At 44.6% G+C, this 25,418-nt stretch overlaps 1 protein-coding gene across 2 annotated transcripts in view; it reads right to left on the reverse strand.

Annotated features, from left to right (window-relative positions):
• Nucleotides 1-25,418, reverse strand: part of RALGPS2 (Ral GEF with PH domain and SH3 binding motif 2) — a 443,748-nt gene that overhangs the window by 71,235 nt on the left and 347,095 nt on the right. Inside the window, exons 2-6 of one of the 2 annotated variants that reach the window (XM_049776394.1) lie at nt 13,664-13,796; nt 9,737-9,841; nt 5,926-5,976; nt 2,221-2,304; nt 1,790-1,879 (exon numbers count right to left, since the gene is read on the reverse strand). The exons of the other annotated variant lie outside the window; for it this stretch is intronic. Of the exons in view, the coding sequence (XP_049632351.1) occupies nt 1,790-1,879; nt 2,221-2,304; nt 5,926-5,976; nt 9,737-9,841; nt 13,664-13,720 (387 nt within the window). The 5' untranslated portion in view covers nt 13,721-13,796. The remainder of the gene's footprint in view (nt 1-1,789; nt 1,880-2,220; nt 2,305-5,925; nt 5,977-9,736; nt 9,842-13,663; nt 13,797-25,418) is intronic. 2 annotated transcript variants of the gene reach the window in all.

A 25,418-nucleotide genomic window follows, 5' to 3' on the forward strand; every position in this document is an offset into this window, starting at 1 on the left:
GAACAAAAAGAAGAGGTTCAGAGCAATAGTATACCAGGGTAGGATTTGATCACAGTACCTTATATGCCCCAACCCTGAGCCCACCAGGAAAGGTCCCTGAGCTCTGAGCCAAGAGTAAGCATGAACCTTACTGCTAGGTGTGACCCAAGAACGAAAGAAAAGAAAGAAAAGGAAGGAAAGGAGGGAGGAAGAAAGGGAGGGAGGGAGGGGGGAGGGAGGGAGGGAAGGAGGGAAGAAGGGAGGGAGGGAGGAAGGAAGGAGGGAAGAAGGAAGGGAGAAAGGGAGGGAGGGAGGGAGGGAGGGAGAAAGGGAGGGAGGGAGGGAGGGAAGGAGGGAGGGAGGGAGGGAGGGAGGGAGGGAGGGAGGGAGGAAGGAAGGAAGGAAGGAAGGAAGGAAGGAAGGAAGGAAGGAAGGAAGGAAGGAAGGAAGGAAGGAAGGAAGGAAGGAAGGAAGGAAGGAAAGAAAAAGCATCAGAAAACAATGATGAAAATTAACTCATGCATGTCTATGAAGAAAAGCAATGTATTACAATTTCTTTTGGCTAAAAACAATCAAGAAATAGGACTGGATAGATATTATTGCTCAGATCCAGACCTGAGTCCTATTCCCAGCACCCCATTTGGTCCCAAGAGTCCTGCCAGGAGTGATCCCTGAGCAGAAGGCCAGGAGCAAACCTTGAGCAATGCTGGCTGTGGGTACAAACAAAAAATAATGACTACATTTAGAGGGTGATCTGCCATCTAGTGTCACAAAATGCTAGAACACAGCTGTTCTCCCAGGTCCAAGGAAACAAAGTTGAGCAGGGTGCCAGGAGGGGCTCCTGAGCATTGCAGGATGTAGGGGAAGAGGGCAAAAATGAAAACAAAACCCATGCTTAGACACACTCAAGGCATAGCTTACAAAAATCAGACTTCTAAAAAAACAATCAGACTTCTACAATAATTCAACATTGTAAACACTGAATGCTCATTTTATTCCATCTTCATTCAGAGGTAGACAAGTAGCATCATATCTTTTAGAATGAAATATTTGGGGCCAGAGAGTTAGAACAGTGAGTAGGCACTTGCTTTACATAGCTGACCGGGATTCAATTCTAGGCATCCCATACGGTGCCCTTAGAACCTCCAGGAATAACTCCTGAGTGCAGAGCCAGGAGTAACTCCTAAGCATTGCCGAGTATGGCCACAAAACCATAAATAAATAAATAAATAAATAAATAAATAAATAAATAGTCATGGGGAGGGGAGAAAAAAAATAAAGTCACATGATTCTCCACACGGTTGGCCAAGTAATTAATTTCAAAAGCAAATAACTAATGAATGTATTTCCCTTCTAAATCTCCAAGGCATATTTTTAAGTATTGTATTTTATCTGTCCTCTACTTATCCAGTTAAGTCAGTCATATAATTCCAGCTAAAGAGATAGTACAGAGGGTTAAAGCGCTTGCTTGACATGACAAGTGATCCTGGCATCCCATATGGTCCCCCGATCACTGCCAGGAGTGAATCCTGACTGTAGAGCCAGAAATGACCCCAAGTATCTCTGAGTGTGTCCCCCAAAACAAAAACAAATCAGTCATGTAATTCAACAAGTCAGAGAAAAGAGGGGGGAAAGAAGGAGCGAAGAGAGGGGGAGAAAAGGAAAGATAGAAAGGATAAAAGAAAACAGGCAATAGACTTAAAGACTATTAAATAGCAAGCCTTATTTTCCAGGGTCAACCAAATAAAAATTTATTCACAAACATACTTAAAAAACTGAAACTTAAAAATGAAAATGAGATTTTTCTTACCTTAGCTGTTTTAATATAGTGGCTCAGAACTTCTGCTCTAATTTTTAATGTCTGAGCATGAAGAATCTCTCTAACAACCCAAAAGCTTACCTGAAAATAAAAATGAGACAGAACTGAATGGCAGGATTCCTTAATCACTGGGATAAGTGACAAGAGCTACACTATATGATTGTTCAAACTCTACTTCTCTTTCTGGTCACTCCTCACCTCTGAGACAAGAGCCATCTTCAAACCTGGAATGCCCTTCCCATACACACAAACGGGTGGAAATGGGGTTGGCGGGATGGCAGGCTAGTGCCTGATCCCATGTACCATCCTGCACCTGGGCCTGTACACTGAACCATTCTGTCCTTGGGTCCCGTGAACACTGCCTTGTGAGTCCCAATTATAGACTAAGAAACTGAGTTCGGGACATCTTATATGCCACTCACATGATTAAATCTTCTTGTGAAGGCAACCGCATTTGGTGCAGAACTGTATTTTTCTTTTTTATTCCATCCACAACTTGAAAGTTCCTGGAAAAGTCAGAAATTAAATAGAAATTCAACAAACAGAAAAAGTTTTCATGTGACAGAAAATGATTTCAAGTATCCCAGGCAGCTGTTACTTCCCAAAGTGGTGTTATTGAATAGGAATGTCTCCAATACCGATGACAAAAGCATTTTTCTTTAGCAGACTATGAGGGAGTAAGATGACTTGTCTATAGAAAATGAGACCTTTTATTCCACAGGACTGAGGAGACTCTTTAAGGGCTGCAACCCCCAAGAGCTCCACAGATAATGAACGCTGAGCAGCCCACAACATATAATGTGAAGCCTCATTTAATCACCCTATGTTTGTCTCTTTCCAGATGTCATCTCTGAGCTACCTGGAGAAACTGATCTAAACTAATCTTCATCTTCCCTCAGGGTCTGACAATAAAATGCAAAGGACTCAGGAATTTGGTGGTTAAGGGAAAAAAAAATCTCATTTCACACTAACCTCTAAGTTCCAACTGAAATGGCATTCTTTGGGGCTCGGAGGAGCTGGCAATTCCCAGCTACACAACTTCCCCTACACACCTTCATGCCACATTCCAGTTGGTGCAAGTAGTTCAAAATGAGCAACTTATTTAGTTAAAAAACCATAATTGACAAAGTTATTGATAGTTGAGTTTTAGGTATATGATGTATCAACACCATCCCACCACCAGTGAAACCAAGAGAAATTTAGACTTGTCACAATGCGGACAGGATGGAGCAAACTTTTCCAGAAGTTTTCCTCCGAGTTTTGTCTCTTTTCCTTCTTCCCCGCCCCTCTGCTCTGTGGGGACCATCCAGACTCAGTGCTGGCACTAGCGGTGCTCACACTCTTTAGCAGTGAGGTTTGTGTACCTTGTGGTTGCAGAGCAGAGAGTTTATGCACATTTTTTGAGTCATGGTGCTCACAGAAATGGTTGTAGTGCGCCAAAGATCCCAAAGAGCAGAGGGATCCATAGAGATAGAAGAGTAGTTTGTCTTGTGCCCGACTGACTTGGGTTCTATCCCTAGCATCCCAGATGGTCCCCCAAGCCCACCAGGAGTGATTCCTGAGTACAAAGAAAGGAGTAACCCCTGGAACATTACCAGCATGGCTTCTTGAGGGTGGTACCTGGGAACAAACTCAAGGCCTCACACTTACAAGCAGTAGGCCACTAAACTAGTCCAGATAAGACTTTGTTTGCTTGTTTGTTTGGGCCTTACCCAGTGGCACTTAGGGGTTACTCCTAATTCTTCAATCAGACATTACTACTGGCAGGCTCGGGGACTATACTGGATGGCAGGTCAGTCAACTGCAAGGATGTGCTGTAGCTCAAGCCCAAGACATTTGTAAAAGCAAGTAGAGCACTGCTGGACTAAAGATATAAATCACTGGTGATCAATTACTTTAATTTACTACATTTACTATTTTAATTTTTAAATACTTGAATAAAAAGCAAACTGCATTTTGCTTGCTTCAGATCAATTCTTAACAACTGTAATGTCAGCTGTAGGTGAGTTTTGCCTGGCATGCTGCTGACCCAGGTCCAAACCAGGTTCGATCCCCAACTACCCATATGGTCCCTCAAGCCTGCCAGGAGTGATTTCAGAACACAGAGCCAGAAGTAACCCGAAACGTCCCAGGTACAAGGCAAGCTACTTTACTATCTCTCTAATCTCTCTGCTCTTTAAGATCTTTGATGCACTGTAACCTTGTTTGTGAGCACCAGGCCTAAAAAAAGTGCATCATCTCTCAGTTCCACAACAAAAAACCTCTTCAATTTTATATGGAAAGAGCTGCCCTGAGAGCAGCCTTTCTCCTTTTTTCCTTTTTTTTTTTGGGGCCACAGCTGGCGGTGCTCAGGGGTTACTCCTGGCTCTCTGCTCAGAAATAGCTCCTGGCAGGCACGGGGGACCATATGGAACACCGGGATTCGAACCAACCACCTTTGGTCCTGGATCAGCTGCTTGCAAGGCAAATGCCGCTGTGCTATCTCTCTGGGCCCAGCCTTTCTCCTTTCCCTAAGTCACAGTACATAGAGGTAACAAGACTAAAGGGATCTGTAGAAAACCAGGACTCAGATAAAAGAAACACAACAAGCAAAGGAAGAGTAATATTTGAGAAAGTTCCAGAAACTACCTCAATTACAAAAAACCTGAGTGAGGGCCAGAGTGATAGCACAATAGTAGGGCATTTGCTTTGCATGCTACTTACCCAGACAGACCTGGGTTTGATTCCTGACATCCCATGTGTTCCCCCAAGCCTGCTAAGAGCGATTTTCCTTTTTTTGGTTTTTGGTTTTTAGGTCATAACCTCTGTACTGGATCAGTTGCGCGCAAGGCAAATGCCCTATACTGTGCTATCTCTCTGATCCCAACCAGGAGCAATCTAAGCATAAAGCCAGGAGGAACCCCTGAGTGCTGCTGCCGCTGTTGCAAACAAAAACAAAAACAAAACAAAACAAAAATTTGAGTGAGACTTTGGTTCAATCACCAATAAACAAATTCTTCGAAGATCAAATATGGTTCCTATTTCTTTTTAGGAAATCTAAGTCATTTCCTAAGGTAAGGAGATATGGGCACTGGAAAGAGGACAGCTAGTAAAGGGGCTTGCCTTGAACAAACCCCTTGTACCACACTCCAAAGAAAGTGTCCAGAGATTCTGAATAACAGTGTGGTCAATGGCAGAGTTCTAAGTCACAAAATCTAAATTTACACTCATGCTTTTTAAAAATGGAAAAAGCATCTGGTTTTAGACTCTAAAAAATAATTCCAACATGTACTTATGTGTCAAGAAAATGATTCTTGGGCCAGAGCTGAGGCTCAGCAGTAGGGCTGATCCAGGACGGACCTCAGTTCGCTCTCTGGCGTCCTATATGGTCCCCCAAGCCAGGAGTGGTTTCTAAGCAAATAGTCAGGAGTAACCCCTGAGCGTCACCGGGTATGACCCAAAAACAAACAAACAAAAAAAATGATTCTATTTCATCAGTTATAAAGACTCACATGAAGCTTATGAGCACATAGAGCCTAAATAAGAAATTATTCTTATTTTTTGTTTGTTTGTTTTTGGGTCACACCCGGCACCACTCAGGGATCACTCCTGGCTCTAAGCTCAGAAATGGCCCCTGGCAGGCATGGGGATCATATGGGATGCTGAGATTCGAACCATCCTTCTGGATGAAAGGCAAATGCCTTACCTCCATACTATCTCTCCGGCCCCAAATTATTCTTATTAATACAAGAAATGCCATGTTTGGTTCTCTCTTCCAAATGTCAACAGAATCATTATATCATTAAATGAAGTTATAAAGGAAATAATAACAGGAATTGCCAAAAGCCTTTAATTCATATATTAACAGCATAATTTAATTTCAAAAGATCTCCACTTGAAATACTTTAAATAACCATTTTTTTTCTTTTATTTAAATTTGGGTCACACCCGGCAGTGCTCAGGGGTTATTCCTGGCTCCATGCTCAGAAATTGCTCCTGGCAGGCACGGGGGACCATATGGGACGCCGGGATTCGAACCGATGACCTTCTGCATGAAAGGCAAACGCCTTACCTCCATGCTATCTCTCCTGCCCCTAAATAACCATTTTTAATATTTAATTTAAAAGTAAATTCTTAAAGCTACTCACATCTGGTTGAATGGCTTTAAATACTGGAACATCCATTAGCGTTATCTGACCCTGAAATAAAAAAATGACAATTTCTTCTCTTGAATTCCATGAAACATATATATATATATATATATATATATATATATATTTTTTTTTTGGTTTTTGGGCCACACCCGGCGGTGCTCAGGGGTTACTCCTGGCTGTCTGCTCAGAATAGCTCCTGGCAGGCACGGGGGACCATATGGGACACCGGGATTTGAACCAACCACCTTTGGTCCTGGATCGGCTGCTTGCAAGGCAAACGCCGCTGTGCTATTTCTCTGGGCCCTAGACATATATTTCAATTTAGATTTATATGTATACTAAAGTATACTAAATACTCTGATATCTACCAGGAAAAATTGTCTCAATTTTATAAGGGCTCACAGAAAATTTTAAAAAAATACCTAGAACAAAACCATTAAATGCGATTTTCCTAGTTATCTCAAACCTACTTGTAATAATCTTTTTTTTTTATTATGAATTATGAGAACAAAAGATGCAAAGAAAGAGGATAAGGTAAAGTTACAGTGGAAGGACAATCACCCATAACATAATTATCTGAAGAAGTCCCCTTGCTGATATCTTAACTTTGAACTTTCACCAAAGAAAGTTAAGATAAATAAAACAGAATCCATATGCAATTACTTGTTCCCTCAAGATTCCCCAGATTGTAGCACATTATACTATTTCTTAACAGCACACAAGGCAATCTAAAGCCATCAAACTTACGTAACCCCTTAAACATTAGAGGCATAGTATTTTTTACATTTCCATGTACATGCATATTAGCTTAAGTTAACCTCAACTTTTAAGTGGGTGTGTTTTAAGGATTAGAGTCAAAGGAGCACAGTAAAAGCGGTGTTAGAGTGGCAATTGTTGTTTGCATAGGCCCACCAAAATATGAGAGGCATGGAAAGGAATAGCCTTGGGCTAAATACAAAGAGATCCTACCCCTGAAGTTTCCTGGCATAAGACCAGCTCTAGGCCTCAGGAAAGTTATCGTTCGCTCCAAGATATTGTCCGTAGCGCCAACACACTTATCACACAGTCTCTGTTGTTGGTCTCATGTTTCTGTATTAAAGATTCTGGAATCTGCATGTCCTACATTGAAGTCATGATGTGGAGTGCCTTCTCATTTCACCTCACCATGAAAGGGGAATGCAGGAAGCCCTGTCCTGTAAGCAGGTTGTTGTTGTTAAGTCTTCTCAGTGTTAAGGGAAGTCTCTTTTGAGCAGGACGATGTCTGAGCAGTGGTAGGGTCTTCCGTGGTAGAGGATTGCTTCCAGGTGATGTTATAGACAAACCTCACCATAAAGGGGCAATACAGCAAGCCCTGTCCAGTAAGCAGGTCATTGTTCTTGTTGTCTTCTCAGTGTTAAGGAGTGTCTCTTTTGAGTAGATCGATGTCAGAGCAGCTGTAGGATCGTCCCTGGTACAGGAATGCCTCCGGGTGATGTTATATACAACCTTGGATGTTTTGTAAATGTCTTCTGTAGATCAAGGGGTAAATGGAGAATGCCCATTCTTCTGAGGCCTGTGCCAGGTCTTTATGTCAATGTTCAGGGTGTAAGGTCTCATTGCACTACAAGATTTGTGTGTTCCCATTTCTATTAGATAAGAACTTATTGGTATGTATAGTATTTTCCCATGTTAGTGTGCCTATGCAAACAAGATATAAAGCCACGTGGTGCTATCAAATATATGGGGGCATAAGAACATTTCCAACAAGACCCATGACTTGGATCAAACATAAGTATTAAACTGAGGGATTCTTTCACACCAAATTCCATATTGAGCAGTTCACAAAGAGAAGATAAAAAACATGGGGGGGGGGATCATCACTGTATAAGAAAGTATTTAGCAAAAGTTATAGCCGTCAAAGAAAACACCCATAAAATGTTGAAAAGATATGTGTCCTTTTTATGCCTTTTAAAATAGTTGGGTGGGTGTTAACTCTAGGGCACCACTTTGGTCTGTGAATTAGGACTCAACAGTACTTAAGTTAGAAAGGGTAAAAAAGGAGTAATGATGATAGGAGTTAAAGAAGTTAAAGAGAAGTATGAACTTATGAAGGGGTATGCAAAAGGGCAGAGTACAAAATGGACATTCTGCATACATAAAAACATAATTCAATGATAGTGAGTACTATGTTTCTTGTGAGAGTACTATTAATGTTTCTTGTGCGCGCGGGGGCGATCTTGAAAATGTAGACTGGACAGAGATTACCAGTGCCAGCCAAACCTCCTCCTGCTAGACTCCCGGCTCCCAGGAAGGAGAGATCCTTCAAGAAGCTGGGAGAACAGAAGTTCAGAGCCCCACCCAGACCCTCCCTAAGGAGCCGCATGGATAGTGGGGGAAGGCCTAGGGTACCTTCAAGCTCCACCAAGGGACCCAACTCACCGGCTTGCCCAGGCGTGTGGCCCGGGGAAGCCCTGGAGATCTGGAGCAAGGTGGCCGAGGGGTGCTGGGGTTACCCAAATCCCGCACCCCCCCTAGGCCTGGCCAAGCAGGCCTCCGGCATGGCGTGGGCCTACCAAACCTCCTCCTGCTAGACTCCCGGCTCCCAGGAAGGTAATAATCTTGAGATAAATGAAAGTCAGAAGGATGCTAGGACAGTGGGTAGGGCCTTGCATGTGGCTGACCAGAATTTGATCCCCAGTATCCCATATGGTACCCTGAACACTGTTAGAAATGACCCCTGAGTGCAGAGCCAAGAGTAACTAACCCCTGAGCACCACCAGGTGTGACTAAAGAATCCCACCCCCCAAAAAAAAGAAAAGATAAAAATGATTTCAACTATTTGTACATCCAGAGTCTGGGAGAGGGCTGTCGGGTCAGATCGAACTGTGTGTGGCCCTGGTATCTCCCAGCCCTGCTGGTCCAGCCAGCACCACGTCTCCAAACCCAAGCACTGAGCTGACTTAATTTCTCAACTCTCTGGCCCCATTGACTGAGAACTGCTGGCTCGCCTAAGTACAGCTAGAAGTTCCTCACCAAAAAATACGTAAAAGAGCCCATAGTACAGTGGGCGTTTGCCTTGCACATAGACAACCTGGGTTCAATATCCAGCATTCCAGATGGTCCCTTGAGCCCTGACAGGAGTGACCCATGAACAGAGAGCCTGGAGAAAGCCCTGAGCATTGACAGATGGGACCCTCAAAATCAAAACAAACAAAACAGAAAATCAAAGATGTATATAAAATTTAGATCAAGTAATAACTTAAATAAACGGGTCTACAGGTTCATGAAGCAGTGTTTCTGTGGTGACTATTAAGTTCCTCTCACCAGCAGTGGCTTGTGTCATTTCTAGGGACTATTTTCCTGCTGGTCATAGTTGTAAAGCGAAAAGCCATGATACACCGAGTCTGCCCTACTAGGACCAAATATACTGCAGACCTAGACAGCAAAAGGGAGAAAGCACCTTGCTCACTGTCAGTGGAGAAGGGCAGGCTGTGGACACAGCCCAGAGAGGACAGCAGGTTGCTGTCATATATAGGCATATATAACAGTACACAGCAAGGTAAGAAACAGAGCCAAGGAAAGGCTCAACCTTTACAAGCAATAGGCCTGAAGTCAATTCCTGACACTGCAGGGTCCCCTCAAGAACCATAAGGCACTCATCTGTAACTGTACTGACACTGGCTTCACCCCTGTACTTGTTCCAGCTGTGTCCCATCCCCTGCCCCAGCCCCAAATACTGGGCCTATAAATTCTACTCAGTAGCTAAAATGTGAATAGATTGTGTCAAAAATAAATAAGCTGGAGAAAGAAAAAGGGGGCAACTCACTGCATATTCCTCTGGTGTGACCTTCAGAACATCAAACACCACTGCATCAAAGCTTTTCTTCAACTCCGAACCTTTGTCACTTAAGGACTCAGAACTGCTGCTTTTCTGTTAAAATGAAAGCAACATTTTTTAAGTGCTGACAATGAAGACAATGGAGATTTTGAAATCTTATAAATTAATCTTTTTTGTTTGTTTGTTTTTTTGGGTCACACCCAGCGGTGCTCAGGGATTACTCCTGGCTCTGCACTTAGAAATCGCCCCTGGCAGGCTCGGGGGGGGGGGGGGGGGGGATCATACGGGATGCCGGGAATCAAACCCAGGTCCATCCCAGATTGGCTGCGTGTAAGGCAATAGCCCTACTGCTGTGCTATCACACCGGCACCTTATAAATGAATCGTAAAACGTTTCACATCAATGTACTAGAAATGAGGCATAAACTCAGAATGTGGATTGACCAACGCCGTGCATCAGGCACTGAACATGCTCAGTAGCCTGGACAAAGCCCATTGGAAGCTGCAGATCCAGCACTAGCTTCAGAGCCCAAGGCTCCCACCCTCCTCAAGCTATGTCATTTTTCTGTTTTGGTTTAGTTTAGACTGAGGCGGGCACACCAGGCAGTGCACAGGTGCCAAAGATTGAACCAGAATCAGGAGAATGCAAGGTAAGATAACCCCCAGCTATACTATCTCTCCAGTCAAGTATAATGTTAAAAGTTGGGGAGGTTCCTGGGGGCCCCAGAGGGAGCTCACTGACCTGAGTGCCAGCTTTGCATACAGACAGACCAGACTTAATCCCCTGCTTTATGTGAGCCCTTAAGCAATGTTAGGAATGATTTCTTCCCCACACCCCAAACTTCCAAGCAGAGCCAGTAGGGTGTGGCAATCCCCCCAAACAGGAGACAATTTGATCCTTTAGAAGATGGGGGGTGGGGGGGCGGGAACAGGGCCGGTGAGGTGGCGATAGAGGGAAGGTGTCTGCTTTGCAAGCGATAGCCAAGGAAAGACCGTGGTTCACTCCCCCGGTGTCCCATATGGTCCCTCCAAGCTAGGGGCAATTTCTGAGCACATAGCCAGGTGTAACCCCTGAGCATCAAATAGGTGTGGCCCGAAAACAAAAACAAACAAACAAAAAAAGATGGGGGAGAAATAATCTATGTTCAAATCACAGTATCTGAAATAGGTTTTGAAAGACAAGCAAATCTCCTTTGAGAAAGAGAGGCCCACCAAAATGGGAAGGCATTGCAGGCAAAACAACTGCTAGAGGCAAACATAATAGAAGTGGGGAAAGCTGTGGGTCTAGGTGAACATCAGCCAGACATAGTTATTGTCTCATCAGAATGTACATTTCAAGTAGATGACTGGTTGCAGTTAGATGCATTAGGGAAAAGATTTCAGTCATTTTGAGGAAAGCCTAGAATTTGTGTGTATGTGTGTGTATGTGTGTGTGTGTTGGGGTGTGTTTAGGGTGTGTGTTGGGGTGTGTGTGTGCTTGTGTTGGGGGGGTGTGTGTGCGCTTGAGATAGACAGACAAACAGACAGACAGACCCTTGCACTTTATCATAGTGCCTGAACAAGCTCCAGAGACATTCATCTATATCCATGGCTAGGTGCAGAGGCCTTCTCAGCCTCTGTAAGTGGGTGCAAAGATGAGGATATAGGGGCTGGGAAGGTGGCGCTAGAGGTAAGGTGTCTGCCTTGCAAGCGCTAGCATAGGACGGACCATGGTTCGATCCCCCAGTGTCCCATATGGTTCCCCCAAGCCAGGGGCGATTTCTGAGCGCATAGCCAGGAGTAACCCCTGAGCGTCAAATGGGTGTGGCCCAAAAACCAAAAAAAAAAGATGAGGATATAACCACAAGTTAATGAGACAGAGTAGTTTTATTTTTCTGGGATGAAGAAAAGGGTAAGAATGAGAGTAAGGAAGTAATGATCTAGCTACCAACAATAAGGACCATGCCGAACTGATTTAGAAAGGGAAGAAGCACAAAATCATGAACACTGCTTCACGCTGTCATGCCCCATTCACCCTCACTGTGCTTCCAGCCACCTTCATCAGATGCCATCTAAGGCTCCCTGGCCAGTTTCCACAGGCAGGGAAGGAATCTGGGGGTACATAAGGTGACTAAAGTGAATCACCCCAAATCAAAGGATACTACTTTTCCTCACTGAGTACTTCTGCTTGCTTGCAAGGATTATGGCGGGGGGTGGGGGGAGAGGTAAGGGGAACACCTTTAAAAATGTCAATGTGGGGCCCGGAGAGATAGCACAGCGGCGTTTGCCTTGCAAGCAGCCGATCCAGGACCAAAGGTGGTTGGTTCGAATCCCGGTGTCCCATATGGTCCCCCGTGCCTGCCAGGAGCTATCTCTGAGTAGACAGCCAGGAGTAACCCCTGAGCAACGTCGGGTGTGGCCCAAAAACCAAAAAAAAAAAAAAAAAAGTCAATGTGACTGTACTTGGATGGGAGACCGCCTGGAAATACCGGGTGCTGTAGGCTTAAAAAAAAATGTCAATGTGAGAACCTTGGGACACGTATCACTTTGTTTTACCTCATATTTCTATGTCTTTCTACAAATTGAGAAAAATAAATAAAAGTGGATGGGGCTCAGGGGCTAAGTGGTCTCAGGTGCATTGGTTGAGAAAAAAAATGGTTGGAACTATATACCTAAGTCAAAGTCAATCGAGGCTCAAACTAAATCAAAACACAAAATAGACTTGTTACACTGGTAAACCAGGGGACTAAGGATGAAGGTATGGAAAGCACGCTGGGAACTCTGGTGAAGGAGACCAACACTGGTAGTGGGAATGGCCTTAATTCACTGTCACTATATGCCTGAAATACAGCTATGAAGGACTTGTAATTCACAATGGTCTCAATAAAAATGTAAAAATAAATGTCTATGTGGCCTTTAAAATTTAAGTCCAGCAGGGGTGTTAAGTCATCACAAGCTGCCATGGATCTTGAGTGCAGGAACTGCTTCCTGAGATATAAGCTATACATTTCTCAAGTCTTAAGGAGTTTTAAAAACAAAGTAGAAAAATTGTCATTTAAAAAAAATAACAACAGGACCAGAGCGATAACACAGCGGTATAAGGTTTTTCTTGCATGTGGCCAACATGCAAGGACAGACCCCGGTTTGAATCTCACCATCCCATATGGTTCCCTGAGCCTGCCAGGATTGACTTCTAAGCACAGAGCCAGGAGTAACTCCTGAGTGCTGCCAGGTGTGACCCAAAAAAAACAAAACAAACAAAGAACAATACAGAAGAGACAGCACAGCAGTAGGACATTTGCCTTGCATGCAGCCAATCCAGGATGGATTGCTGGTTCGAATTCCAGTATACCATATGGTTCCCCGTGCCTGCCCGGAGCGATATCTGAGCCAGGAGTAAGTCCTGAGCACCGTCGGGTATGACCCAAAAACCCCTAAATAAATAAATAAATAAATAAATAAATAAATAAATAAATAAATAACAGGGCCCAGAGATCCAGCACAGAGGGCTAGGGCACTAGCTTTGCCTGCAGCAAAGCAAGGTTAGGTTCAATCCCCCAGTACTACATATAGTGCCCTGAGCACTACACCAGGAGTAAGGTTTAAATACCTATCCCCCCCCTCAGCCAGAGAGATAACACAGTATGTTTGCCTTGCAAGCAGCCAATCCAGGACCTAAGGTGGTTAGTTCGAATCCAAATCCCAGCATCCCATATGGTCACCTGTGCCTGCCAGGAGCTATTTCTGAGCAGATAGCCAGGAGTAACCCCTGAGCGCTGCCTGGTGTGGCCCAACCCCCCCCAAATAAATAAATACCTCCCCCCCAAAAAAACAGAAGAAACAAAAAACAACCCCCCCCCAAAAAAATTTCTAAGGGTGAAGTTCTTTCCTTCACATGACCGAACAGCGCAAGTGCCAAAAGAACACCCCAGCTCACCTCGGACACAGTAGCAGCGATGTTGGAGTTGCCCGCCTGCCCGTTCATCAGGTCCATGCTTCCCTCATCAGCCCTGGCAGCAGCACAGAGGAGTGACTCCTTCACGTCCAAGGCCACAAAGGCATTGTCACCTCTGGAAAACAAACACAGTAGCAGATGCATGAGAAACAGAAGTCGAAAAGCCAATCTCTGCCCAGACCCAGGTCAAGAAGCCAAAGCCGGCGGCTGGGGACAAATTTCTAATTCATTCCCATGAAAGCATCAGGGCCTTGGCACACAATCTCTGTTGTTCCCAACCATTGCAAAGAGCCCGAACTGCAGTTCTACTATGTTACCATCAAATTCTTCAGTAGCAAGGCAGAGAAAGCAGATTTCCACCTTTAAAATGTTTTTAGAATTTTAAAACTTCCATTTGAGATTTAACAAAAGGAGGATTGGAGAGAGTATACAGGTGGGGTTAAGATATTTGCCTAGGGGCTGGCATGGTGGCGCTAGAGGTAAGGTGTCTACCTAGCCAGCACTAGCCTAGGATGGACCGCAGTTCGATCCCCCGGCGTCCCATATGGTCCCCCAAGCCAGGATTGACTTCTGAGCACATAGCCAGGAGTAACCCCTGAGCATCACCTGGTGTGGCCCAAACCCCCCCCCCCCAAATAGATATTTGCCTCGTCTGTATCTGACTCCCCATTCGATCCCTGGCACCATATGGTCCCCTGAGCACAGAGTCAGGAATAAGCCCTGCCTGTGTAAAACCTCACCTAAATCCTAATCACAAACACTGAGAGCACACAGATGCCCTAAAAGGACAGAGTGCAGCAGCTAGGGTGACAGTCACATCTCTCTCCAGATATGGCTAGAGCAGTCGGATGCTATCATTTTAAAACACCAAGTATTAGAAATAAAGTACCTTTCGGGCCAGAATGATAGTACAGCACGTCGGGCACTTGCTTTGCCTGTAGCTGAGCTGGGTTCTATCCCCAGAATATATGGTTCCCCGAGCCCACCAAGAGCGATTCCTGAGAGCAGAGCCAGAAGGAACCCCTGAGCACTGTTAGGGGTGGCCCAAAACAAACAAAATAAGGGCTTTAAACCCCACTTAAAAGATGTAAAAATGAAAAATATATATATTTTAGTTTTCCCTATAGTTTTATTTTACAAATTTTAAGAATGACATGACATTAAGGATCAATTTATATTTCACTGCTATACAAAATAAGTTTGATAATCAAAAATTCTCTCTAAAGGTAACACTCAATTTGCAGTGAAGAGTTTTCAAATTAATTCTTCCATTCCACAAAGTAAGCATAATTAAATTAGACAGAAATCTGTAAATCAGTGGTTCTCAAATAGTGGGGCACGACCCCCAGGGGGGGCGTGATGCTCTGTAAATGGGGGCACATTCGACCTCAGCAAACACTGTCTTAACAAGCTAAGCCCCGGTACTTATGTCTCTATATGTCTCTGGAGCTGAGAGTTGCTGTGTCCTGCTTCAAACCCCGCATCAAAAAGCTATGCATTGGGGGCCGGAGAGATAGCATGGAGGTAAGGCGTTTGCCTTTCATGCAGGAGGTCATCGGTTCAAATCCCGGCATCCCATATGGTCCCCCGTGCCTGCCAGGAACAATTTCTGAGCCTGGAGCCAGGAATAATCCCTGAGCACTGCCGGGTGTGACCCAAAAACCACAAAAAAAAAAAAAAAAAAAATACAAAAAAAAGCTATGCATTGCAAAATGTGCTCATTGTAGCCATTAATCCAGACATCACCTCTGATTAAAAAATCAGCTCAAATTACTTTATATATTTTTGTTTTGCAGGTTAAAATTTTTTTTAATAAAGATATTATTTACAGTCACGAGAGGGGCTCGAAAAATGTTTTCTTCTTCCTAGGGGGGCATGACAGAAAATAATTGAGAAGCACTGTTGTAAATCAAGAGTGCCCCCTGGTGTTAGGAAAAAAGTGATCTGATTGTAATAGGAAATGTAACCTTAATCTACCAGGCTCTTTCAAAATATATATAATTTTTACTAGAAAAGAGGCAACACAGGGGGGCTGAAGAGATAGCATGGAGGTAAGGCATTTGCCTTGCATACAGAAGGTCGGTGGTTTGAATCCTGGCATCCCATACGGTCCCCTGAGCCTGCCAGGAGCGATTTCTGAGCACAGAGCCAGGAATAACCTCTGAGCGAGGTGAGGTGTGACCCAAAACAAAAACAAAAACAAAACAAAACAAAAGAGGCAACACAGGCTGAGAATAAATCCTAACATATTTATAAATTACAATAATGAAGACTCAAGCTTTCTTTGCCTGCTCTTAAAATGTCGTTAAAATCCAAGTGAAACTATTAAAAATTAAGGCCATATCATTAAAAATCACTGCAAAAGGACTGCAAGAATACATTCAAGACAGTATTATTCATAGCTCTTTAGAAGTGTATTTACATCAACAACTTAATACTGAGTGCAGCAGCACCTACCCAGCACCCTCACCCAGCACAGGGAGCACAAGGCCGGCTGCCAGTCTTGAACCTTGGCATGTTGGCACACTGAAGGGCTCCATCTATCAGACCAAGTGCTGCCTCACAGTGCTCACTCTCCACTGCCCTGGGGAAGCAGAGCCTCAGAAGGGCCAAGCAACATCACCACAGCCTCTGCTTCTATCAGATGGTTTTCCTACTTCAGTTTCTTCTGAAACTTTGTTTCTTCTTCTGCAATATGGGAGATCTACCCAGGGTTTCACACATGCAAGGGATGTGCTCTACTGCTGAGCCACACATCCTTGCCCCAGTTCTGAGAATTCCAAAGAGAGTTCACTAATACTCTTCTGAACAAATAAAATAAATGAGAGATTACAGTCAAACTGACTTCTCACTAACCATGCTTTCATTATTAGGCATATTATGTGCAAGACCTCTAATCATTTTACCAAATACACTCTATAAGAGTCAGACAACAAGGAAAATTGTAATGAAATAGAAATTAGTAAACCTCTCGAGAAATGCAGACAAAATACAACCGACCTGCCTATACACTATAGCTTAAAATCTCAGTACAAGGAGTGCAGGAGAAATGCAAGCAGCCAACTCAGATTCACTCTTTGGTGCCACAAATAAACTCTGAGCACCACCAAGGGTCACAAAGCCAGAGAGTAGCGTACCCCCTCTCAAAGTGACAATAGTCCCATAAGAGATATCCATAAAAGATACCATGGTGACTAATAAATTATTTTATTAATTCAGTCAAACTTGAGGGCCTGGAGAGATAGCACAGTGGTAAGGCCTTGTAAGCAGCCAATCCAGGACGAATGGTGGTTCGAATCCCGGCATCCCATATGGTCCCCAGTGCCTGCCAGGAGCGATTTCTGAGCACAGAGCCAGGAGTAACCCCTGAGCACCACTGGATCTGACCCCAAAACAAAACAAAACAAAAACGGTATACAATTTGAAATTATTTCATTTATCCTTAGTAAAACAGAGTTCATTAAAAAAAAAAATCCCATCTAGGAGCCAGAGAAATAGTATAGTGAGGAGGGCATTTGCCTTGTACACAGCCAAACCTGGGCTTGATTCCGGCATCCCATATGGTCCCAAGACTGCCAGGAGTAATTTCTGAGAACAGAGCCAGGAGTAATTCTTAAAAGCTAGCAGGTCCCCTCCCAAATAAGTAAATAAATAAATAATCCCATCTAGATGAATAAGCCAAGTTGCAGTGTGTATGTATGTGGATATATATATATATATATATATATATATATATATATATATATATATATACACTAAGAAAGAACTAGAAGATCCCATGCTGGGTGAAGACAAGGAAAAGAACAGATCTCTCATATGTGTACCTAAAGATGCACAACAAAAGGCAAAGGTGAGGGAGGCCTGAGAGAGGGGCCAGGTAGGTACTGGTGATAGGGGTGGTGTTGGAATCATGCATATGATGAACCATGAACAGAACTGTAAACCACAGAATCTCCATTGTCAGAGGCTGCTTGGCATGACTGAGAACAGATTTTTCTGGAGACTGGTTTTAATGGGGGAATAGGCAGGGTAGGGAAGCCAGGAACCTTACAGCCAACGAGAGGGGGAGAAAGAGGAGAGAGAGTGGAGAGAGAGTGAGGTGGGAGGGGAGATAGAGGACCAGAGAAGAGGGACAGCCAGAAGAAGCAACAGGGCAAAGCAGCCATTTTTCAGCAGAGCTATCTGGGAAATGCAGTCAATGTCTGAGAAAAACCACCAGAAGAAACAGCAACAGCAGCAGCAACCTCTGCACTCAAGCTGGGGGTTTACTGCTTCTAAATAACAGGGGGATCAGAGGCCAGAGCAATAGAACAGTGGTGGGGCATTTACCTTGCACGAGTCCAACCCCGGACAGACCCCCGTCGATTCCTGGCATCCCATATGGTCCCCTGTGCCTGCCCAGGAGCGATTTTGAAGCGTAAAGCCAGAAGTAAACCCTGAGCGCCACCGGGTATGACCCAAAACCCCTCCAAAAAATAATACTAGGGGATCATTTTAAAGGGAAAGACCCCTTTTATGGCAGTTATGGCAGTGTAACCCAAGAACCATCAATAAAAACACTGTTCAAGTCTATCTAAAGTTCTAAGTCAGGGGGCCGGAGAGATAGCACAGGGGTAGGGTGTTTGCCTTGCAAACAACCAATCCAGGACAAAGGGGGATTGAATCCCGGCATCTCATATGGTCCCCCATGCCTGCCAGGAGTGATTTCTGAGCGCAGAGCCAGGAGTAATCCTGAGCACCACCAGGTGTGACCCAAAAACCAATATAAATAAATAAATAAATAAATAAAGTTCCAAGTCAGGGGTTTCCTAGCAAGGATATTCCCTCAATCATTTAGGAATTATGAACCCAAAAATATCACTAAATATTTTATTTCAATTATTATTATTATTTTTTTTTTTTTTTTTGGTTTTTGGGCCACACCCGGTGTTGCTCAGGGGTTACTCCTGGCTGTCTGCTCAGAAATAGCTCCTGGCAGGCACGGGGGACCATATGGGACACCGGGATTCGAACCAACCACCTTTGGTCCTGGATCGGCTGCTTGCAAGGCAAACGCCGCTGTGCTATCTCTCCGGGCCTTTATTTCAAAATATTTAGTGCCAAAATATTTAGTGCCTACTCCACATTGTATGAACAATAATTTTTCAGGACAAGTAAACTAAGCTCTTGTGCTGTAAGGAAGGAGACAAGGAGAGAAGAAAGGGTGCTTTCCACCTGCTGTGACTGACCTTGACAGAACAAGAGGGATGTGTTGGTGCTCTGTAGGTATCCCTCAGCCTAGGGAGCCAGACAGGAGTGCTCCAGGAGAAGAAGGGAGCTTCTTAAAGAATTCACTTGAACTGAGGCTTTTAGCCTGAAGTCAAGAAAAGACTCTCTGTACTTAAGCCTTTCAGGATCGCTTTTGTTACATTTATTCTGGTCTATAATAGTAGTGGATACTTTGTCCAAGTATCCAAGTCCTAAAACTAATTGCCTATAGTGAAAGACGCTCGCAAACCACTAAATATTAGAACATTTGGAGAATGAGTTTTCCTAAATAATGTTCTTCCAGGCCCATTTCCAGCTCCAGCATAGAAGGCAGGATGAGGAGGATCTGCTGCCCAGTGTGCCATTATAATAGATAAATACATATACATAAATGAGCTTGGAGGCCTGGCACAAAATACAGGTTGTCGAGGAATTTGGGTGACACTCTTGTGTGGTGAGGCTTGAAAGGTGTGGTGCACCCTAACCACTCAACATTCCGAGAAGACAAGCCCATAAAAGTCCACTTAGCTCCTAATACTATACATTTGGACTAAAATAAACAAAACCACCATGCACGGTAGCAATTAAAAGTGTGACACAACCTGATGGCATGAGAAAACATGTCAGGCAGCCACAAAGTGACCTGCGTTGGCCTGGAAGGCGCTGCAGGGAACTCACAGACTGTACAGAAACACCCTCCAGGCAAGATGCAGGCCAGGCCTAGGGTCAGAACTAAGGTTGGGAGGGAGGAAAGGCCCAGCAGTGCTGCTCCTAAGCAGCCAGAGACCAGAAATAAGATATAATGGACATCTGTTAACTGGGGGTGCAGATTTGGGGGCTCAACACAACGCTGGCTATTGCCCTGCAGCCTCCAGAATGAATTCTGGTTCCTTGCAAAATAAAAGTGAGGGGTCAGAGACAGCTTGATGGGCTGGGCATGCAGGAGGCCCAAGTTCTATCTCTGGCATACGTGAACCTCATGAGCATAGTCAGTAGGGACTTCTCAATCCTGCACATAACCTTTAAAACAATAAACAGAACAAAACAGAAGTATTAAGAGGTAAAGGGGTACGAGATATCCAAAAACTAATCTCAAACAGTTCAAAAGAAAAGCTCAAGTGTCCAGGCTTAAGTGATAGTACAGCAGGAGAGCATGGGTCTTGCAAGCAGCAGAGTTGAGTTCTACCCCCCCCCCCCCCCCGGCATCCCATATGGTTCCTCAAAGATTGCCTGGAGTGATTCCTGCGTGCAGAAGTAACCCCTGAGAATTGCTGGGTGTTGGCCAAAAAAAAATTAAAAGGAAAAAAAGAAAAGAGAGAGAGGGAGTGTGTGTGTGTGTGTGTGTGTGTGTGTGTGTGTGTGTGTGTGTGTGTGTGTGTGTGTGTGTGTGTGTACAAGAGAAAGAAATATATGATAAAGAAATGGAACAAAACATTAAAAACTAGTGAACTTGTTTCAAGGACATACATAACAGTTTTCTTTGCTATACTTACAACCTTCCTGTTTGAAGGCTGTATTTATAACTTTCAAATATAAGGCAGATGGGGACCTTTTAAGTCTTCCTCAATTACAGACAAGCTCAACTTAAAGCCCTTGTCTTAGGAAAGTTGAACCCTCAATAAAGTGCATCACTTCCACCAATAGGTGGCGCCAGTGGTCACCTTGCAGCAACCTGGAGCCCAACCACATGTACCTCCACCAAAATATTTGCTGAGGCTTCTTCAGAAGCAAGCATGGACAGCATGGCAGTCAGTGAGAATTTAACTACAGAGAGACAGGGACAGTTGTCTTAACCTTCCAAAGCAGACAAGAGGGGAGAGCCACAAACCACAAAGCAGAAAAAAGGAAACAATGGGGAGCCAGTCCCAACACTATAGATGCAGTAATTCTGGGCCAACACGGGCCTGGTTGAACTCACAGTAGTGTCAGTCCGTAGCCCAGGTTTAAATCCTGTACAAATGAGGGCAGCTTGTGTGTAACAGAGATGGAATGCAAAAGGTGCTTCTCTCCCTCTTTCCTTCCAATGGATGCTGATAAGGCAAGATGCCACAGACAGAATGTACAAAGAAACAGCAGACTCCTTCATTCAGTGCTCAGGCAGTGCTTAAAATTGAACAATGGAAAGGAGAGAGGAGAAGCAGGAATGGTATGGAGAGGTGGCAGGACGGGTGAAGTCTGTCACTGCCAAAGGACACTGCCTGGACTTTGAAGCTACAGGCCTTGAAAAGACTGATTTCTCAATGATCAGATAAATGACCTCCTGAGTTTGGTTCAGGAACAGAGCAAGAGACATGGACATGTTATTTATCCCTGCTGAATTCAGGAGTCTCAACAAATGGTTCCCAATGTGCTGACTTCAAGTACAATGGCTCCTCAATATTTATATAGGATTCCTTCCAAATGCCTCAGAAATCCCCCTAAGGAGAATACTACAATGAAGCATGCTTTAGATGTAATAGTTTCGGTATTTTGTTTTTTTTTTTTTTTAGTTCCCACAGACCTCTTGTGGATTTGAAAGACAGGAGAGAAGCCATTTCTACCAATTTGTGTCACCCAACAGACTAGTTCACAGCATGAACCAAATGCAGCCACCACAGAGCTCGCACCTGACCCCATCACTAACTCTCAATCAATCCTACTCTGGCTTGGGGCCATGGTCAGTCACCAGTGTCAAGGTTGGCAGCAAACATTACTGGCCCCAGCGGCCGAGCTGAAATGTGGAGTAGGATTCAATCTGTGCTCAGCAGAGCGACAGGTGATGATCACATGTCACCCGGCCTCTGTGAAACCACAAGTGTTAATGTGTGAGGGCGGAGCTCTGCTCTGTCAGCCATGCTGCGATGCATGTGGCCCAAACCAGCTTCCTGTGTGCAGTGACAAAAACAACTGGAGTGCATGGGGCTGACATATCTGAAGTCAAGGTGGCAGGAACACCGAAGAAAGTAGGAGAGCCCAATGAGTAAATCATGGGTCTTGCACACAAGAGGCCCAAATTCTATCCCCAGCGGTATGTGGACACCAAGCAGCAGAGAGAAAAGCCCTGGAGCACAAAGGCAGGAGTAGTAATCCCTAAGTACTACCAGGTTCAGTCCCCAAACCAAACTTGAGAAAAAGAGAAAGTTTCCAGTCTATAAATTTTCACCCTGCTTTTTCACTAGAATATGCCATTCAGGTGCTGAGAACTAAGACATTTCTTCCTGAGATGCCAGAAGGCGCTCTAAATAGGGAGGGCCATCAGATTGCTGTCCCTTAATGTAGGCATGGGGGATTCAAAAGGTTCTAGTCGATTTAGGGAGCGGAAGCACTGGAAGGTTCGGAAAAGGGTTTCTTCCTAAAAATCTCCTCCTTCTGTCTTCTCTCCCACCCAGCCAGCCAAGCAAAGGTCCTCACATTCCTTCGCACTATGTGCTGGGGAGGAAACATCAGAGGAGCCTTCATAAACTTCTGAGAGGTGAGTCCCAGAAGGAGAAAGTTGTAGACAAAGGGAGACTAAACAGTGAATGATGTTCTGGTGAAAAAAAAAATGAAACTTGTGAAGATGGAGATATGAGCAAGTGGGCATGGTAAGAATGGTTAAGTTCTGGCAAAAACATGCACAGTACGAAGAGAAAGGACAACAGAGAGGGAGAGATAAAATAGGGACTGTAAACTGCAGAGACAGACTGGAGCCAGTTAACAGAGCATTCCCTCCCTGCAGTAGGAAAGAACTGAGTATTTTAGCTCTTTACTAGGGGACAAGAATAGCTGGAGCCTTTGGCCATGACCTGCCCAACTCCCAGAAGTATAAAAATGGAGCAATGAGGGCCGGGAAGGTGATGCTAGAGGTAAGGTGTCTGCCTTGCAAGCGCTAGCATAGGACAGACCGAGGTTTGATTCCCCTGGCGTCCCATATGGTCCCCCCAAGCCAGGGGCGATTTCTGAGCGCATAGCCAGGAGTAACCCCTGAGAGTCAAACAGGTGTGGCCCAAAAACCAAAAAAAATAAATAAAAATTTAAAAAAATGGAGCAATGAATGCAGAATACATGATTCTGGAGTTACAGCTATTGGGTGGTCTCCAAGGGGCACAAGTGGGATCCATGCTTTCTCCCCAAAAGTAAAAAAAAAAAAAAAAAAAAAAAAAGAGCTCATCAGTGATGAAGGACCCATTTTTTCTGTCTGGGAGCCTGGAATCACTATAAATTAGAGGTTTTTAATTCTCAGTCGGTAACAGGCTGATGAATTAGGAGTCTTTCAGCAATAACAGCTTTACTCCAATTGAAGTCCAGAGACTCTTAAAGCTGAACTTCAAAACTCACTCTTGACAGGGTATTTGGACTGTGAGGAAGAAAAACGTTCACACCCCTTATCATTTTTAAGTTACTGTCACTTGTAACCCCACTCTCCTCAGGAAAAACCATTCAGCACCAGAGCAGCTATGAATGAGGAAGGGTGTGTGCACCTCATCCTTCTATCTGCCCCTGGCAAAAGACGGTGAACTATCCAGAGTGACAATTGGGAGTCCAGTGTCCTGCAGTGAGTCACGCTTTCCTGAAACTTGACCAGAAGTATCACCCGGTATTGTTGGCAACTGTGTTCACGACTGAAAAGACACAGCAGAGACCGATTGGTCTCCTGAAAGGCCTAAACAAGTTACTATAAGGGCCTATACAGAATCTTTCTGCCAGCGGCTTGTCTGGAACAAAAATGGGAGGTTCCACTTGAGGAAGCACACCTTTAGGGCAAGAGAAGAGAGAACTTGGGAGCTAGAGAGATAGTACAAAGATAAGGCGCTGATCCTGGACCTGGCCAATCTGACGTTCAACTGCTGTTACCCCATAAAGTCCCCAAGCCCAACAGAAGTTATCTGAGTGTAGACCAAGGATTAAGAGCTGAGCACTGCCAGGTGTGTCCCCAAAATTAAAAAAAAAAAGTGGCCAGAGAGATAGCATGTAGGTAAGGTGTTTGCCTTGCATGCAGTAGTTTGGTGGTTTGAATCCCGGCACCCCATATGGTCCCCCGAGCCTGCCAGGAGCGATTTCTGAGCATAGAACCAGGAGTAACCCTGAGCACTGCTGGGTGTGACCCAAAAACCAAAACCAAAAATAAAATAAAATATCAAGGGCCGAGAGAAAGCACAGTGGTAGGGTGTTTGCCTTGCACGCAAGCCAACCTAGGACAGACGGTGGTTTGATTCCTGGCATCCCATATGGTCCCCCGAGCCTGCCAGGGGTGATTTCTATGTGCAAAGCCAGGAGTAACCCCGAGTGCAGCCGGTTGTGATCAAGAAGAGAGAACTGCATAAAGCAAGGTGGTCTAAGGAAGGATCCAACTCAGGTCTAGGAGCTCAGCCACTGGGAGAAGCTGGAGCCATGTCTATTGTGACCACTAACAATGAGAGTCAAATAAAAAATACTGAGTTCCGGGCCCGGAGAGATAGCACAATGGTGTTTGCCTTGCAAGCAGCCGATCCAGGACCAAAGGTGGTTGGTTTGAATCCCAGTGTCCCATATGGTCCCCTGTGCCTGCCAGGAGCTATTTCTGAGCAGACAGCCAGGAGTAACCCCTGAGTACCACCGGGTGTGGCCCAAAAACCAAAAAAAAAAAAAAATACTGAGTTCCAGGGATGACTATTTAGAAAAGATTAACAGTGTTCTCATGCAGTACAAACCATGTCCTTCCCCATTCTACACTGCACTGCACACCCCTTTCCCCACTCAAAATGGAAAAAGAGGAAAAGAGCAAGATCCAAGTTGTCACTGTGTAAAACTGAGGAAGAGCTTAATCTAAGGACATAGGCCATGACAGGTTTGTGGAAAGCTGGCCAGAAAGGCAGCCCTTATAAATCAAGGAATATTTGCTCCCATTTCCAATTTCAAATAGTATGAAATAGTTATTTCAAAACCAGAACCTAGGGGTGCAGGGACAACCTCATTGTCCCACCTTCCCACCTTGCAGTGAGGCCACAAGTTCAATCCATGATTCATGGAGTCTGGTGCCAAAGACCCCAGGGATGCAGCAAGGAGCGAAGCATGTGATCTGACACAGCACAAAGCAATCGTGAGGGCCAGCGGTGAGCACCAGAGAGCTGCACCCAAGGCAGGTATGCAGCCTCGGGGAGATATGTATGAGCTTGAGCTCGTTTTCTTTTCTACTCTTTCCTTCTGTTTTCTTCTCCTCCCCTCCCCTTCCCTTCTCTCCTCTCTTCCCCACCACCTCTCACAAACACACACGGTTATCTCAATAGCAGCAAAAGGAAAAGAAGGTAAGGGAATACGATAAGATTGAATGGGGCAGGAGCAGTGGTACAAGTGGTGTTTGCACATGTTAACCTAGGACGGACCACAGTTCGATCCCCGGCTACCCATATGGTCTCCCAAGCCAGGGGCGATTTCTGAGCACATACCCAGTAGTAACCCCTGAGCATCATTGGGTGTGGCCCAAAAACAAACAAACAAACAAAAGATGAGATTGAAGTTTCTTTTACACTAGAATTAGGTAGATTTTTTTTTT

This window comes from Suncus etruscus, chromosome 7, assembly GCF_024139225.1.
Source record: "Suncus etruscus isolate mSunEtr1 chromosome 7, mSunEtr1.pri.cur, whole genome shotgun sequence".
Classification (NCBI taxonomy): domain Eukaryota; kingdom Metazoa; phylum Chordata; class Mammalia; order Eulipotyphla; family Soricidae; genus Suncus; species Suncus etruscus.